At 43.8% G+C, this 18,948-nt stretch overlaps 1 protein-coding gene across 1 annotated transcript in view; it reads left to right on the plus strand.

The window, feature by feature from the left end:
* Nucleotides 1–18,948, plus strand: part of LOC124588477 (glucose dehydrogenase [FAD, quinone]-like) — a 191,606-nt gene that overhangs the window by 17,910 nt on the left and 154,748 nt on the right. The window contains exon 3 of the mRNA XM_047131474.1: nt 126–363. Coding sequence (XP_046987430.1) covers nt 126–363 — 238 coding nt within the window. The remainder of the gene's footprint in view (nt 1–125; nt 364–18,948) is intronic.

Genomic DNA, 18,948 nt, shown 5'->3' on the forward strand with positions numbered 1-18,948 from the left:
TTGACCTGCCTACAGTTTCCTCGAGTTGAGGAAGTGCTAAACCATGTCGGTTCCAGGAAGCGAAGGACACCGGTTCAGCATGTAGCAATCACGGAGCACTGAGGACCCGGACGGTCTTCCTGCAGGCGACGGGTACCTCTGGAGGAAGCTGGAAGCTCCTGGGGCACAGATAAGGGCGTGACTTGCTGGAACGACCGCCGGGGCCGCCTGGAACGGCTCCAGGCGCACACGGTCCGTTACTCCAGCAACTTACGAGCAGGTCGGCCGCGGCCCGGCTGCGCGCGCACGCTCGACTCTGGCCTGCGATGGGGGCCGGCCAAGATCCCGCCGGCAGTCTTTACTGGCTGCCGCCGCCTCACCTGGGTTTGTGGCCGGCCCTTGCTTCGGCGCCGATGCTCCCACCTATAGCGGATGCCGCCTTCCCACCGTGGTTTCCCAGCGTATGACCGCAATAGCCTCTATATTGTTGCAGTACTGCTGGCCGTCTCCGACGGCGCTGTAGGCAAAGCAAGAAATAATAATCCATTTCGCAGCACTCGTTGGACAGTAATTGGTAACCATTTTAGTACGTTTTTATTAAGTCACTTCCTTGTCTGTCCGTCTGCTAGGTACAAAATCTGCAGTTGTTGTTAAATTATCTTCCTGTTGAACTAGGGTCTTGAAATTTTAAATTTAGCTCACAACTGTATGACAATGCAGCATTAGCTCACATTCTTGTCTGGTGTGTGTCGGACGGTAATTTTGTGTTCCACTGCCTGTCGCCCTTTTCTGAATCCAGTCGCAAATGATTCACAGGAAGGACAATTGCTAGTAATCATCCGTGTGAGCTCGAATCTGTCTAATTTTTAGCTTCAAGGTCTTCTTGTGTGGTACACATAAGAGGAAGTGAACTCAAGTGAAGAGGAACTGAAATAATTCTAAAATTTACCATACGTCTCCGTTCTTATCTTACCGGAATGTTTGAAATACACTGAAAAATTTCAATCACACTTCACTACAAGCCAGAAATTAATTATTTTAATAAAACTGAATTTTTGGTATTTCAGATCTCTAAATCAATCTAAAAAGTTTATAATGATTTCGCCTAGATGTATACAGATTCCAAACATCACACAGATAGTCCTAAAAGTTCGTGATTGTCAGTTTTCAGTAATACTGGAGCTAAGTACATTGGGCACATGCAGTACACAACTGATGCATGAATAATTTTCATTTTAAATTCTACAAGTATTTTCATAGCTATTAAAAATTCAGGATCACAAATTTTCACGGATTTGTATGAGATTAGGAAACTGTATGGCGCTAGGAAAAATTAATTGATACTTTTTGTTCGCTTCATAAAAGTGGTATCTTAAACATACATTTTATTGAAATGTTTGTTATTGTTATGAAAACACTATTTAAATGAATCAGTTGAATCAAAAAATTCTTTGCTGAGCAAGGTGACTTGGCATCCCACTTTCTTTTCTTGGCAGAGTTCTGATATAGGTTACAACATGAACGGTTGTAAACTAGCTTTTCCACCAAGTCATCATATGTTATGTCAAATTCTGTCGCTCCCTGTCTGTATCCAGCAATGTGGCTGATCAGCCTGTTAACCGCAAAGGTCTGTATGTAGCATATATTTCGTGGCCGAATCGTTAGTCTCATCCAGTGTCTAATGTCGGCCTTAAAACCGTTTCCAGTGTGTAGGATACGCGGCATTCCTCCAGCCTGCAGATGATGGGCCGCACTTTCGATAATACGAAATTAGTGGTGATGCGAGCCTACAGCGCTGTCCTAAAGGCCTGTCGACTCTCGAAAATTCCACCTAACAAAAGGTCCGTGAAACCGAGAGTTCAGTTTAATGAAAGTGACTGGCTGAAATTATGGACAAATCGAAATAAGCGTATAAGCTAAACATGATGCTATTGTGTAAAAAATGTACTATCCAATTGGGACCGACCGACCGCCGTGTCATCTTCTACCAATGGAAGAACACGGTGTCAGCGCACCGCTCTCATGGCCGTTGTCGGCTGTCATGGCTTTAGAGCCGCTACCTCTCACTCAAGTAGCTCCTCAGTTGCCATCACGAATCGGAGTGCACCCCGTCCCAGTCCTCCCACCAAGGAAAATTCCCTGCCAGTACCGAGAATCGAACCAGCGTCCACCGCATAGAAGTTAGACACGCTAATCACTGCGCTGCGGTGGCGGACATTTCTCCACAAAGAGCCACGGAATGTAGAAATTAGAACTCAGATTAAAAGAAGGTTAATTTTTGCTGTAATTATTGTTGTTTCTGTTTTACCATTTCAAACGGAGGTCACATAGAGCTCTGAGAACACATAAGGACTGTTTCTTTTTTTTCCTGCGGTAATAACGGTGTTATCAATGCTTGCGTTTTGTCCAACTACTTCTGCCATCTGAATCGAATAAACGAATGAACTTCTTCTTAGCAGAAAAGCAGTTGTGCTCAACAAGGGTAACTTCGCCAGTGCTGTTCTGCTTCGTATGTCTCCAGTGTTGTATTATTTCATTCCAATACTCGGCAAGCAATGTCCTTGATGGAAGCAGTGTAATCGTTGCATAGTGTTTGGTAAGACCCTTTTTTGAACCGTTTACGTTGAAGTTCCCCGAAAATCTGTGTTACACATCTGTAACTGCTGCAACTATCTGTTACGATCGATCCATCGTGCCTCTGGAGTTGTTCAACATCTGCAGCACACTTGGCAAGGAGACAAAGCAGTAGAACAGGACTGTAGCGTTATTTGCACTAAGGTCCTCTATGTGGCTTCTTTAAGAGAAGCACTGCCTATTCTCACGGACTTCCCAACAAATATGTTGGTAATCCCGCGTTCACTACTACTGACTTCATGTAACTGTAGCATTTAATACTGTTTCGTACTGTTCCTTCTCGGAAGTTAAAGGTTGATGCACCTTATCATGTGCATTAATAATAAGTGATTCTTGCACTTATTTATGATCGCTGTAGTAACACATTCACGTGAAACCGAATTACATATACTGTACTGCTGTTTCATTAAGGGCATTAATTCTGCATTCGTTCGTTGAAGGGAGACGATTATAAACTTATCAGGAGACCCATTTAATCCTACCAAAACACCCTCTCCCCTTCACTTTCTCCTTCCAAGCACAAACAAAACTATCTTCACAGTCAGTAGTTAGCGGATATTTCAAAGCAGATGTCTTAAAAGGTTCTAACTGGGGAAATGAACTAAAATAACTATTTGGCTGTTTCATTCGATTCCGTAGTCAGTTTTTGTAATCGTTGCAGCAAGCTAGCAGGATCCTGACAACATTTTTAAAAATAGGCTCAGGCTGAAACAGTTGTCCAGTTGTTAACAGACCATCTTCTTATAACGCACATTTAGTGGAAATAAACAATTGTCATGCATGTTCATACAAACCAATGAAGCTTATTAATCACACCACTTCATAGTGTCTTAAGAATAAGATAAAACTGTGCTGTAGTGAAATGTAATGCATTCAATACCAAACTGGAGTCAATAAAAGAAATAAGTCATGGATAACTACAAGAATTAATAAATTATATAAGAGGAAAAAGGAAATTTATTTGAAGGTTAGAACAAGTCGAGATCCGACATTTCTTGCATCTTACAAAAAACCCTGTAAAGTCCTTAAAATGTCCAGAAATATGCACTTCATCACGGAAATTAATAACGTAGACAATAAGTTTATAACTATACTGGATGCTGTGAAACGCGACAAAGGGCAACCAATCAGTGCAGAGGGTACTATCACAATTAAACTGAATGACGGGGCTGTGACTGATAATTCACAGTTGCTAGTATTTTTAACAGTTACTTTCTTATTGCAGGTTCATAAATCGGAATAAATGGTTTAGTTGAAGAGGCCAGAAAGCATATTAAAATGTCATTCCCGAGGCTTTAATCAATTAGAAGAAGCACCAACATCCTTCGCTCAAGTTAGCAGAATTATCAAAGTTCCTATGATGTTGATGGAATTTCCAACACAATTCTGAACAGTTTTTCTAATTTGATAAGTAATGTCATGTAATGTCATTAGTGATCTATGTAATGCATATATGCCAGTGGGCACAGGGAATTTTTCTAGACAGTTAAAATACGCCATTGTTAAATGTCTTTGTACGAAAGGTGATAAAAAAGACTTAAGAATAATTTTCGTTGATTTCATTACTGAGATTTTCCTCCAAATTTTCGAAAAAGTAATGTAGCCAGAAGTAACTTCACATTTAAATAGAAACAGGTTACTTATATAAAATTTTAGATTACAGAGGGTTCGATCGACTGGGAATGATGTTATACATGCGTTAAATAATAAAATATCACCACAGACAGAGAGGTGAATATCTTTCATGGTGGCATTACAACCAATTCTGGCCTTCCTGTCCTGAATTACATCATGGTTATAGGACACATTTATTCCCATGGAATCGAACATGATAACAGATTCACCTGTTGGGACATTTAGTGATCTTTTCAACAATTTTGATAGCTTAGATAATATTACTCTCTCAGAAAAACTTAAGTTTTATGAAGCTGATGGCTTTCAAACGTTTGAATAACATTTAGCAAACAGGACGTAAAATGTTGTACTGAATAATTCACTCAATGCTGGAAAGAGAAAAAAAATTTAGTGACGTGAGACATGACAAGGGCGTCCGACAAGGATCAGTTTTGGATCCACTCATATTCATTATATATGCATATCCACTTCAAATTCATCAAGCAGAATTGATAGTTTTCCAGACGATACTAGTGTTTTAATAAATCCCACAAGAGAAAACAACAGAAAATAGTCGTTAATGGCATGTTTCAAAGTATAGTTCAGTGATTCTCTGAAAAGGGACAATTCCTCATTTTTTAGAGAACACTGTACTCAGTTCACTAGACACGAACAGAATGATACCACCAACTGATGTGGCACATCAACAGAAGACTGTGAAGAGGGCAGAAAGCTTTAGGTTTTCGAATATACATACTAATGAGCATCTAAACTTGAAGATGCACATTACTGAGCTGCTCAAACAATTAAGTTCCGCTACCTTCTTCTTCTTCTGTCTGTCCATTAATGGAGTGTTGCGACCACACAATGCATTTTTATTCTATGAATCGCGGTATGAAGCACTTGGTTTGCACTTTGTGAACCTGTCCAGTTCTTTATGCTATCAAACCAAGGTATTATTCTCCCGACAATTTTGTTCTACCAACCTCCATGTTCCCTTCTATTATCAGCTGTGGAAGGTTATACTTCGTGTTTGGTTTGATACGTCGTAGGTACGCAATTTTTTTTTTTTTTTAAAAAAAAAGGTTGTTAATTTTTCTCTCTGTTTGTGCGTGCATCTCAATACTTCGATGACAGTAATTCTTGCTGCCCATGGTATTTAAGCATTCAGCGGAATATCCACATTTTCAAAGACCTCAGTCTTCCTTGTTATTGGTACAGTTTAAGTCTAGGTATGTATTTGTGAGAAATTTCTTGAATTTTATTAAAGCGTTAAAGGTGTTCTCTAAGCGAAATTTTATCTCCGCGTCTGATCTCCAGTGTTTCGCTCTTGTGTAACTGCAGGTCTTGGAAAGAAACGAATCAATGTCATGTATTTTTTGCATATTTCCACTCAGTATTGACTAATAGAATAGTTCTCGTATCTTGTCACTTACAAAGAAAGTGCTGGGTGCACAAGAACTACCAGCAAGAGTAATGCGTCTTGCCAAATTGTGTAATTTGGACAGCAGCTGTTAGATTATGACGTGTTAAGGACCTGCGAGCTGTCTTTGAGGTCTCCTTGACGTTAGCTTACACTACAAGACAGCAAGACCACATGCTGTTCTGACGTACCTCGAGGGTGTTCAACTGCTGGTATGACGACACGTTCTCCAGATCCCTTACCCATTGAAAACGTCTGGTCATGGATTGCCAAGACCCTGGAACACCATCACTAACCAACGAAGACGGTTAACTAACTCTAGCACAGAGGTGAAGCAGAACGAAAAGACAAGCTCCGTTCGACATGATACCCAGCCGCATTTGATGATGCTTCCAAAGTTGGCAGCTCTGTGTAGCAAACAGCATCGCATCCTGTATGCTCCCAAATCACCTACAAATTTAATCGTGTATTCTTGCTATTATACTGTGCACGCACAAGAAGTGAAATTTCATTAGTTTCTTTTCTTATTGTCTCAACGCCAGCAATGACGAGATAAGCACTCTCTCCAGCAGCTCTGTCCATCTCACTCGAGGATGTACACTGGTGTGCACACCTTAGGGACGGAGGTAAGTTTTGCATGATGGCTACTAAAATGGCTAGATGAAACTTGAACCAAACAAAGACAGAATTTCTACAGTATATTACAGAAGATAACTGAAAGAAATGCGCAATGAAAGGAACAGAAGTGACATTTTTATTTGAACACAATAATTACACTGAAGTCAAGCAATTTATGATAGTCCCCTGGATGTTACAAAAGGTGGAACGTACTCCCAATAGGATGTGTGGTCAGAACGGACGGCAAAGCATGCTCTGAAGCATGCACCCATGCTGGCCACAAGGGTGGTAAGTTCTTGTGGTACGACGTTCCATCCCATTGCCAGCTTGGTTGAGAACTGCTTGATGGTCTTTACTGCATGCGGACGTACTGCCATACGTCTCCCCAACGCATCTCCACGTGCACGATGGTATTTAAATCGGGTTGTCGGGCAGACTCGCCTATTCGCGGAAGATCCTCTCGTTTCAATAGCTCTTCAACCTGCGCTGTTCGTTGCGGTCGCGGCCGAATGCACTCCTTAAAATGCTCAATCGTGGGAGAAAGTACATTTCCCCAATAATGTCGACTAGTGCATGTACCCTGTTCAATGATTTGGAGGTCAGTACACCAGTGGAGTATGCCTCACCGTACCATAATGCCCGGACCACAAAGACGATCGTGTAGGACAATGTTCCTGGGTGCATTGCACCTCCTCACTTCTCGCTATGTCATGTACGTCCAGAATCACTACTAAGATTGAAGCAGCACTCATCCGAGAATAACACGTGACACCACTGATCCAGTCCCTACGCTCTCGGCACTGTCTCAAAATTTGCCACCGATGTGTGAGTGTCAACCAACAAAAGGTACTGACCTTCGGACAAAGGGACAACCTGCATACAGTTGGCGTGCTACTATGGAGCGTGAGATTGATAGCTCTACAGTCTGCGGTAGCAATGGCACCAGCTGTTTGACGTCTTCCCTTTTTGCCTGCCGTATAGTGTAGCAGTCATTTGCTACTGCAGTTGATCGTGGTCGAGCACCTCTTTCCTTTGGATAGCAGCCCCTGTGGGGCGGGAATCTCCCTATGCGTGTGAAACAATACTGTGAGAAAAGCCATACATCTGGGCTGCCCTTGTCATACTTCGTCGTTCTTTCAGGTTCTCCACGATTCATACCCGAATAAAGCCATTCAAATGTTGTCTCCGAGCGATGATGTAATGAGGAACGCCCTCACCGTAAATCCTCTCTGATTGAGACACACACACACACACACACACACACACACGTACACTCACACACACTGTTTCTTTCCCCTTTCTTCAAGCGCCCCGTGTTGCAGTGCCAGCGTCATTTGACGCTATAGTCACTCTGACGTCATTCCACGTGATGTGCGTATTGGTAGCTTTTGGCAAACTTGCTGCCGCACTTTCACTCACTTCCACCCGCCTTTGAGCGCGCCTGTCTGGTTAGGAAGAAGCAGAGCTATAACCGGCGGGCGGCGGACTCGTCTCTCCCGAGTGTTTCGCAGAAGCAGCCCCGCCGTGTGACGCGCGTGGGAATACTCGTATAGCGTTGCACAAGGGCCGGAGCGTGAGGCAGGCATCGCACGCGGCCGCTATCTGCTATCTGGCTGGAGCATTCCGCGCGACCAGCTGGGCGTTCCCCGCCTCACGACCGGGGCCGTGCCTGCCCTGACGCCGATCCAGCCATCTGTTTAGTCTTTGGACCCGGAGTACAGATGGAAACTAAGAAAGCCACGTATTTCGAAGTGCTGTTCACAGCGATAGCACTGTGTGGAGCGTGCTTGCATGAGGAAGAGACAGATGTGGAATCGTCCCGTAAGTCGAGTCAGCGACTCTAAAATGAGAGCAAGGTGTTTGAAGTCTAGTGAAAGTAACTGATCCACGAAATCGATGACAATCCCCTTAAAGATTACTACCAGCTGCAGTTTTACACAAAGAATTTGCTGTCGCTCATCACAGACAGCAACTATTACTCAAAACAAATGTGACTGTTACCCCATATGACACAGGTGATGTACCAGGAACTTCATATACACGCCTACGTCGCGAGAAGCAGGGCAGTCACCGGGACTGCTAGCTGTGCCACTTTCCTCAGACCTACTCCTGTAACCACTGTGCTACCTCCCTCTGTGTTGGCCGTCGATGTCAAGGACGTTAGAGAGGGAGCAGAAACCAAGAGTAGAAGAGGATGGAGTAGGAATTCGTCTGTTGCCTTGCATAAGTATTCGGCACATGTAATTTAGAGAAATCATGGGGAAAATTTAACTTGGATAGCCCAATGAGGAACTGAACATAGACTTGCCACGCGGGATAGCCGCGCGGTCTGGGGAGTCTTGTCACGGTCCCCGCGGCTCCCCCCTTCGGAGGTTTGAATCCTCCCTCGGGCATGGGTGTGTGTGTGTGTGTTGTCCATATCGTAAGTTAGTTTGAGTTAGATTAGGTAGTGTGTAGGCTTAGAGACCTATGACCTAAGTAGTTTGGTCCCATAAGATCTTACCACAAATTTACATTTTTACAAACTGAACATCGCTCAGCCCAATTACGGATACACTGCCATCTCCAGTGCATCAAAATACACTCCTGGAAATTGAAATAAGAACACCGTGAATTCATTGTCCCAGGAAGGGGAAACTTTATTGACACATTCCTGGGGTCAGATACATCACATGATCACACTGACAGAACCACAGGCACATAGACACAGGCAACAGAGCATGCACAATGTCGGCACTAGTACAGCGTATATCCACCTTTCGCAGCAATGCAGGCTGCTATTCTCCCATGGAGACGGTCGTAGAGATGCTGGATGTAGTCCTGTGGAACGGCTTGCCATGCCATTTCCACCTGGCGCCTCAGTTGGACCAGCGTTCGTGCTGGACGTGCAGACCGCGTGAGACGACGCTTCATCCAGTCCCAAACATGCTCAGTGGGGGACAGATCCGGAAATCTTGCTGGCCAGGGTAGTTGACTTACACCTTCTAGAGCACGTTGGGTGGCACGGGATACATGCGGACGTGCATTGTCCTGTTGGAACAGCAAGTTCCCTTGCCGGTCTAGGAATGGTAGAACGATGGTTTCGATGACGGTTTGGATGTACCGTGCACTATTCAGTGTCCCCTCGACGATCACCAGTGGTGTACGGCCAGTGTAGGAGATCGCTCCCCACACCATGATGCCGGGTGTTGGCCCTGTGTGCCTCGGTCGTATGCAGTCCTGATTGTGGCGCTCACCTGCACGGCGCCAAACACGCATACGACCATCATTGGCACCAAGGCAGAAGCGACTCTCATCGCTGAAGACGACACGTCTCCATTCGTCCCTCCATTCACGCCTGTCGCGACACCACTGGAGGCGGGCTGCACGATGTTGGGGCATGAGCGGAAGACGGCCTAACGGTGTGCGGGACCGTAGCCCAGCTTCATGGAGACGGTTGCGAATGGTCCTCGCCGATACCCCAGGAGCAACAGTGTCCCTAATTTGCTGGGAAGTGGCGGTGCGGTCCCCTACGGCACTGCGTAGGATCCTACGGTCTTGGCGTGCATCCGTGCGTCGCTGCGGTCCGGTCGCAGGTCGACGGGCACGTGCACCTTCCGCCGACCACTGGCGACAACATCGATGTACTGTGGAGACCTCACGCCCCACGTGTTGAGCAATTCGGCGGTACGTCCACCCGGCCTCCCGCATGCCCACTATACGCCCTCGCTCAAAGTCCGTCAACTGCACATACGGTTCACGTCCACGCTGTCGCGGCGTGCTACCAGTGTTAAAGACTGCGATGGAGCTCCGTATGCCACGGCAAACTGGCTGACACTGATGGCGGCGGTGCACAAATGCTGCGCAGCTAGCGCCATTCGACGGCCAACACCGCGGTTCCTGGTGTGTCCGCTGTGCCGTGCGTGTGATCATTGCTTGTACAGCCCTCTCGCAGTGTCCGGAGCAAGTATGGTGGGTCTGACACACCGGTGTCAATGCGTTCTTTTTTCCATTTCCAGGAGTGTAGCACTCCCACCCAACGACATCAATTGGCTTTTATATATATTCCAAACCTCTCGCACAAAATTTTAAAAAAAGAAACAAGTTTGCATAACTTGAACAGCAAAACGTTCTAACATTCTGCGTGGTGTCTGTCGTTCTATATCGTGTCTCCCTACCTCTTTCGCGCAACGACGCTCTGATCGTCTTTTTTAGGGAATTGACTAGTTTGAACCTGGGACCTGTTGCTGATAAGGAGACGCCAGACCACACATGACATGTAGAATTCAGAAGAGTTCAGTGAGACTAGCGATGATATAACCAAATACTTAATGATTTCAGCGTCAGCTCCACTTCACTCCCTGTAAAAGAATCTTAATACTAACTAAATTTAGTGGAAGGGGTTCAAGGCTTTCCTATTTTTAGTTAGCTGGTAAAATAACGTCGAAAAAGCAGTTAAGTTTACCATTGGAAATTTTATTCTACTCACAAAACATTGTTTATAAATTGCGCTATTGATAAAAGGAAATGTTTTAATACAGGATGGTAAAAACCAACTGCGTTCAACAAAAATGTGAACGAATATTCCATGAATGGGTTTCCAAGTTCTACAGTTGATCGAAGGATGACCTATGCCATATCACATCTATAATCTAGGTTTAAATTAAGTTTCACAAAAGAGAAAACTATCAAAATGGTCTACAGTGACCCTCAATTATCTTTAATTACTTATCTAACTTGTCGTAAATTACAGTGGCTGATGTGGCTTCTCAGTAACTATATAACAGAAAAATCATCGCATTTCAGATTTTTACTTCAAGTGGCAAATGTGAACACCATGAGCTTTAATTGACGATCGACACTAGTATTACGCAAGAAGGGGCTGTAACAGATGGGACTTCTGCAGTTCTGAATGAAGCCTTATGCACTCAAAAATGCGGCATCGCGTGCGTTCATTACCTTGTCGGTGTTCGTCAGGGGGCGGCGGCCGGCGCAACACAGCTCCGCTCACCTCGCCGTCTCGGAAGCAACTCTCTCCTAACTTCTCCTTACTACAATTTACCGAAGTTGGTTTAAAAAAACTATCTGGCTGTATTTTCATCTGACCAATCAGGGTCTCAATGTTAACCCGAAGCTCCGCCTACAAAAGTTCCGTCGATCCAATGAGAAACATTATACTTTTCGTGGTGGGGCAATGTTTTTTAAAGTTTGCGACGTAACAGAAACGCGAAAAAGTCTCACGCTAAAACTTGCAGCTGGTGTGGTCCTTTTAGCGTTATCGTAAGATCTACACTGTTCTTCTGGAGGGCTCTATCTTTTAACATGTGCTGGGGGGTGGTCCTAACGTAACAGAGACGCGAAAAAGTCTCACGCTAAAACTTGCGGGTGGTGTGGTCCTAGCGGCTAGCTGGCGACGTGGGTGTCCATCCGTCCCCTATCGTAGGGCCATTCAGCTTAACACGGTTCTGTTGTCGGCTTCTGTTCTCGTTTCTCCCCTCGGAACTGTGTCTGTCTCACGGTGGGAAGGTATGACATGCATTTAGGCATTATTGTGTTAGTCTGTGGTATTCCATTTGCTCACTCGTTACTCGTATTACTTTGGTTAATTTAATGCCACGATTTATTCGGAGCTATGTGACATAGTACTGGATTAGCTTATCATATCAAGGTTTTCATGAGGGGTTGGATTTGCCTGACACCTTACAACGTTATAACTAAACATTGAACCATTTTATTGAAATTAAGAACAGTCTTGGTTGCATTTTTCTTTATTAAGAATACTTTTCGCCTTCGTGGGGCATCTTCAGATTATCTCCAGATTTCCTCATACAACCATTAAAACTATAAAATGGCTCTGCGCTAGACTAAACCATTCGTCGGATAAGATGTACTCGCAAAGACATTTTCCTTTTACAACATTTTAAAAACCATAGAACAGCTCTGGGCTAGACTGAAGCACGCAGTGAATCAGATGAACCCTCGGAGACCTTCACGAAGAAGGTCACAATGATGCAATGGTAGGACAACTGCTGTGTAAGCTTGACACTCTTGCCGTGAAGTTACGGTGGGCATCTCTGGGTACGATGTTTAAATGTGTACACTTCTTTGTGAGTGTGGTCCTATCGTTGCATTATTCTGGGCCGCTGGTGTGACTTTATTAAGAGCTCTCCGGGTTCATGGGATCCGAAACGTGCTCCAGTCTAGCACGGAGGCGTTTTACGATTTTTAAAACGTAAAATGAAAAGGTCTCTGAGGGTTCGTCTGATTCGACGCGTGCTTTAGTCTAATGCAGAACCGTTTTATGGTTTTTAATGTGCAGTAAAATGAAAATTTTACGATAATCTGAAGGTGCCTTACGAAGGCGAAACGCGTTGTTAATGAAAGAATACACTGCAACCAAGACTGTTCTTAATTCAAGTAATTCACACACGGTTTCTGTACCAGCCGCCCCAATGAAGTGGAATATATTTTAAATACAATATTTTATTTATTTAGCGTCATTAACAGTTCTGACACCTGTCACCTGGTATCCAATGCGGTCGTATTTTCACATAGCTACAGAAAGTTTTGTACGACTGTTATTAACATTCACTTCATCAGACGTCCTACAGGCAGTTCCTAACGTTAACTATTGGGAAACATGAGGGTTAATGTAGCGTTATTCTTCAGCAATCCTTGTACGGAATTTCACATGCCTGATTCATTCTACCGTTACTCACTACTATACGAGTGAGTTCCTGATTAGTGGGGCAGCATGCTAAATCTCTAGAGCCGGCGTTCCAACAAAACCATACCATCCCGAAACAATCCAGACCCATCTGCGCGTCAGCCCTGGGGTTGTACATAAGGTGTGCTAGTGTAATCTTCCGCAGTCCCAGTGAAGTAATCCAACGGAACCCAACGTATTCACCACACAAATCCTGCGCAGCCTGCTCTTGCTGGGATAGGTACACAAGTCACCTATAACTTCCCATTCACTCTGCCTGTTCTGCCATAGCCGCCATGTTGTTGCTCGCATACCCACTGCTTCTGGTTGTCGTCTGTGCAGAAATTAACACCACCGTCTCTGAATCCTCGGTGACATTCATTCTCTCACTTTAGGATTATGATTCGCAACTGGGTTGCTCGTATACTCTAAGTACTTCGTACTTTCCCTCCCACATGTCTTATTTGCTACCTAGTTCATTAGGTGCTATTTGTCTTTATCTCTAGCAACGTCACTTAGTGTACTAGTTCCAGTTATTTTAATCTTCGTATTCTTGACACTATAGTACAAATTGGTCTCGTGCACCAATGTCGTCTCATGTACGCGAATTTGTCGGAGGTTTCTTTATCCCGTATAAATTTTCGGGGTATGGCCCAAGGCCTCTCTGGCAGTGAGTCATACCTCTAGATGGATTTCCATGGCTCATGTACATCCTCTCCTTAATGTTTGGAAATACGTTTTCCCAGTCTCTTTGCCACTGACGTAGTTTCCGTGTTTTAAACTCTTATTTGGCTGTTTCTTAATCCGTTCTTTCTCTCACCTTGGAAAGCTTTGCCTTCCTCTGTATCTGACAGCAATATCAATTGGGCATACGCCTGGTATGACCGACAGTGCCTCCACGGTATTGTCCCATAGGCTTCTGTGAATCCCAGCAATACACTCCTCTGTGTATGCCTTAGGATTGACTTGTATCTTCTGTATTGCAGTTTTATGTGTGCATGCACTGGCAGCAAACCCTACGACAGGTGTGAGGATTGCACCATGATAGTCTAAGCTATTACAAAGGGGTTGTAAAGCCAACGGTGTCCTGTCTTGCCACCTTATAACTCTGATAGACTTCTGACTTATCTGAGAGATATTTGGGTGCAAGTTACGCTTCTCTTTCAAGTTTATGCCCAAATACTTCCATACCTGGCTGCGTCACACCGAAGAACCTCCAGTTCTCCGCGTAGGAAGAGGCTGCCTTTAAGCAGCAGGCAGGTATTCTTAATTTGGTGCTATTCATTATTTATTATCTGAGCACCAATTTTGCATCTGAACAAGTTCATCAAACGCTTTTCTTTTCAGCTTGGCTCCTACATCGTCGTTGTAGCGTATTACTCTTGACAACTGAGAATTCTCAACCAGAGTTGTTAGCTGTGACTGAAGGGTAAGGTCCCAGAAAATAGGTCCACATGTAGATCCCTGTGGGCAGCCCTCAGTACCTTACTGGATGTTGTGTTCCATTCCATTTCTACAACTCAGTAATCTAGCAAAGTCTGGAACAAACAGTTTGAAAAGTGTAATTGTCTCAGGCGGCCAAATATTGCCGACCACCACTGAACAGACAGAATATGCATCAATGATTGTGCAAAATGACCACCAGTGAATAGACAGAATATGCATCAGTGATTGTGCAAAATGCCCACCACTGAACAGACAGAATATGCATCAATGATTGAGCACAATCATCTGAGCATTACTCGTAAATGAGCTACATGCTGCCACCTTATTTCCTGTTCCCCGCGCAGTGTAAGTGACTTGCTGTGAAAATAAAGGGAAGGTCAGAACGTAATTTCTGCAGCAAAACCTGCCGGACTTCTTTCATTTTTCCTTGGGGGAAGCACACAGCAAACGATTGTGCCACTCGACCTTGTATTGCGTCTCGTAAATATAGCACTTACTCGTAAAGGCTATTCATTGCCCACGGCTATGTAGCTGTTGGTACAGAGTTTTACATGCCTCGAGCATTTTGTTAGGTGATGTATAGTTTAGGAAACCAGCTGTCTATTGTAAGCACTATGTGATGTGGCTCGGTGCATTCCACAGCTTTGTTCTATAGGACCATTTTTTGAAGTCGATTTCCAATAGCTACAACGTATTTTTTGAAATGCTCGATGTAGTGCTGTCTTTCGTTTCTGTCTGTTTTGGTATCATACCATCATCACGATGCGCAATGACCAAAAACTAATCATCTGAGCATTACTGGTAATGAGCTACCTGCTGCCATCTTATTTCGTGTTCACCGCACAGCGTAAGTATAGCAAACCATATAATATGTGTCTCTCGTACTATCTGAGTTTTCTGTCTGTGTGTAAAAGTTTAGTTGAAGCAGGTGTCAAATGAACTGCGATACTCATAGATGCTGTGACATGGGATTAGTAATTGGTTCTTTTATATTGTGATGACGGTTTAACAACGAAAACGATAATAATGAAAGGCAACTAATACAGCTATTTGTCACGCATTTAAAAATAGTTTACTGCTAGTTACTTCTTCTTTAGAATGAAAGAACAAGTTTACTGTTACGGGGAACTACTTGTCTGTATACACAACGAGTTTCAGAGGTTAAACCTTCATAATCAGGTGAATTAATGTGCGTCGCCTTAACATAACGTTACTTTTGAGGCAATTTCTACAGAAGTGCATGTGTTGTCACATCAATGGGAATAGCCACACTGTCACCACCACCCCTTAGGCTCCTTCTCCCCCTTGCCCCACACCTGCATACCGGGAGGGAATGTGTGTACCTCAGTTTGGGACAAATCCGGTATTCGCCTAGGTGGAGGGTGAGAACCCGCCTGAAAGCACATCCAGACCAGCCGGCATATCGACGTTCATCATTAACCCGCCCTGATGGATTCGATTCGAGGTCTGTGCGGTGGTTTAACACACATGACTATCCGAGCGGGTCAGTTTTGTGCCAGTTTCTTTCCATGAAATCCGGTGCAGCTGCTTTAAACTGCTCTAATAAGAAAAGCACTGTTGTGCAAATGTTTTTAATGAATGTAGAGAAAACGTGAGATTATTCCGCAAACCATCATTGCGAACTGAGAAATAAATGCGGAAATCAACCTTTTCAGTGAAGCAACATGTAATTCAAAACTAACATACCAGTTGTACCGGTATGAAATTAGCGTTCTTTTGTGAAAATGAAACATTAATTTTGAATTAAAAAGTAAAAATATTTTATTCAAAGTACTGACCATTGCTTTCGAAACATTTTGACCACCTTTCTGGCAATTTGTGGACACCACGCCAATAGAAATGTTCGTCTTTTGAAGCAAACCAATCAGACACCCAATTTTCGACTTCTTCGTAGGAATCGAAGGGTTCCTCAGCCAGTGCGTGTCCCATTAATGAAAACAAACGGTAGTCGGAAGGGGCCAAGTTTGGTAAATACGGCGGGTGGCGTAGCAGCTCCCAGCCAAGTGTTTTGATTGTATCCTGAACCAGTTTTGCTTTGTATGCAGGTGCATTGTCGTGTAAAAAAATTACTTTGCCATGTCTTCTCGCCCATTCTGGTCTTTTTTCGATCAATGCATAGTTCTAATCGATCATTTGTTGTCTGTAGAGCTTAGTATTCACAGTTTCGCCGGGTTTTAGAAGCTCGTGATACAACACACCTTTCTGATCCCACCAAACACAAAGCATTGCCTTCTTGCCGAATCGATCTGGTGTTGCAGTCGATGTTGATGGTTGTCCCGGATTAACCCATGATTTTTCTCGTTTAGGATTCTTGAAATAAATCCATTTTTCATCGCCAGTAACAATGCGATGCAAAACTGATTTTCTTTCATGTCTTTGAAGCAAAATTTGACAAATGGTTTTTCGGTTTTCCACCTGCCTTTCATTCAATTCATGTGGCACTCATTTTCCACACTTTTAGATCTTTCCTATAGCTTTCAAACGGTCAGAAATAGTTTGTTGTGCAACATTTAGCATTACTGCCATTTGATTCTGACTCAAAGTATCATCTTCATCCAATATTGGTTGCAATTCGACGTCTTCGAACTTTTTTGGTGGTCTTCGGCGTTCTTCATTTCTTACATCAAAATCATTATTTATGATCCGTTGAAACCATCTTTTGCATGTTGCTTCTGATAGAGCATAATTTCCATATGCCTCGACAAGCATTTGATGCGACTCTGCAGCACTTTTTTTCAAATGAAAACAAAAAATTGATGCTTTCCGCAAATCATCACTTTCTGGTACAAAATTCGACATTGTTATAACGATGAAAACATATGATGATGTTTGTTCCATGACTTGATGTATACTAAATATCTTTGACAGATGTTGAAACAAAAAAAAAGAAAAAAATTAAGGCTCGTTCACAACAAATGTTCCCTATCCCCACATTTGTATCTAACGCTTATTTCATACCGGTACGCCTGGTATTTGAAACTTACAGCGGCAAGTTGGATACATGCTACAAAAATAATTTTGTGCCGTAAAGTAGGTTTACAGTATTATAACAGAATCTTTGAAGTAAAGCGGCTTGAGCCTCCAGCTGTACATGGGCAATTTCATTTCTCAACACGTCTCACTTATTACAAGCATCATCGCTGCAGGAAACTATGATGCTTGTAATAAACGAAACCCATTAAGAAAGTTGCACATATTCAGCTGAAGGCTAAAGACGCTTTCATTCAAGTATCTGACGGCTTAGGTAACATTGTCGTAACAAAAATTTTGGGATAGCGATATGAACCTATACGGACATGGGTAGTATCACGCACACATGGTATGAAAGGGCAGTGCATTGGCGGAGCTGTCACTTCCATTCAGGTAATTTAAGTAAAAACGTTTTCGTCGTGCTTATGGCCGCACGACGGGAATTAACGGACTTTGAACACGGGATGGTAGTTGAACGTAGACGCATGAGACACTACATTTTGGAAATCGTTCTGGGTTGCAGTATCCGAGATCCATATTGTCAAAGTGTCAAGAGTGTACAAACAATACCAAATTTCAGGCATTACCTCTCATCGAGGACTACACAGTAGCCGACGGCCTTCACGTAACGACAGAGAGCAGCAGCTTTTTGCGTGGGGTTGTCAATGCTAACAAACAAGTAACACTGTGTGAAAAAATGGCAGAAATCAATGTGTGACTTATGGCGAACGTATTCGGTAGGTCAGTGCGGTGATGTATGACGTTAATGGTCTATGGAAGCAGGTGATCGACACGATTGGCTTTGCTAGCAGCAAGGCATCGCCTGCAGCGCCTCTCCTAGACTCGTGGCCGTATCGGTTGGACCCTAGACGACTGGAAAACTGTGGTTTGGTCAGATGAGTCATGATATGAGATGGTAAAAGCTGATGCTACCGAAGCACCAGACCGTCAGCACGACTCACGCCCGGTCCTCACAGCTTTACTTCTGCCAGTATCTCGTCTCCTACCTTCCAAACTTTACAGAAGCTCTCCTGCGAACCTTGCAGAACTAGCACTCCTGAAAGAAAGGATACTGCGGAGACATGGCTTAGCCACAGCCTGGGGGATGTTTCCAGAATGAGATATTCACTCCGCAGCGGAGTGTGCGCTGATATGAAACTTCCTGGCAGGTTAAAACTGTTTTAATCTGCCAGGAAGTTTCATATCGGCGCACACTCCGCTGCAGAGTGAATATCTCATTCTGGATCCTGTGTAGCCATTTAAGACCTGACATTCCACTGTATTTGATGAGTTCCGACTTAATTTCATCCACCACAGCTGCTTTATTGCACTGCAATCTCTTGACCATTTTCACCACTTCCTCAAATGTGATCCTATTTCCATCCTCATTTCTATCCCATTGTACATCGAAATCTGAAACATTACTGATCGTATTTTCACCTACATTGAGCAACTCTTCAAAATATTCCCTCCATCTGCCCAAGGCATCCACAGGATTCACCAGCAGTTTTCCCGACCTGTCCAAAATACTTGTCATTTCCTTCTTACCTCCCTTTCG

The sequence above is a fragment of the Schistocerca americana genome, chromosome 1 (genome assembly GCF_021461395.2).
Source record: "Schistocerca americana isolate TAMUIC-IGC-003095 chromosome 1, iqSchAmer2.1, whole genome shotgun sequence".
Taxonomy (NCBI): domain Eukaryota; kingdom Metazoa; phylum Arthropoda; class Insecta; order Orthoptera; family Acrididae; genus Schistocerca; species Schistocerca americana.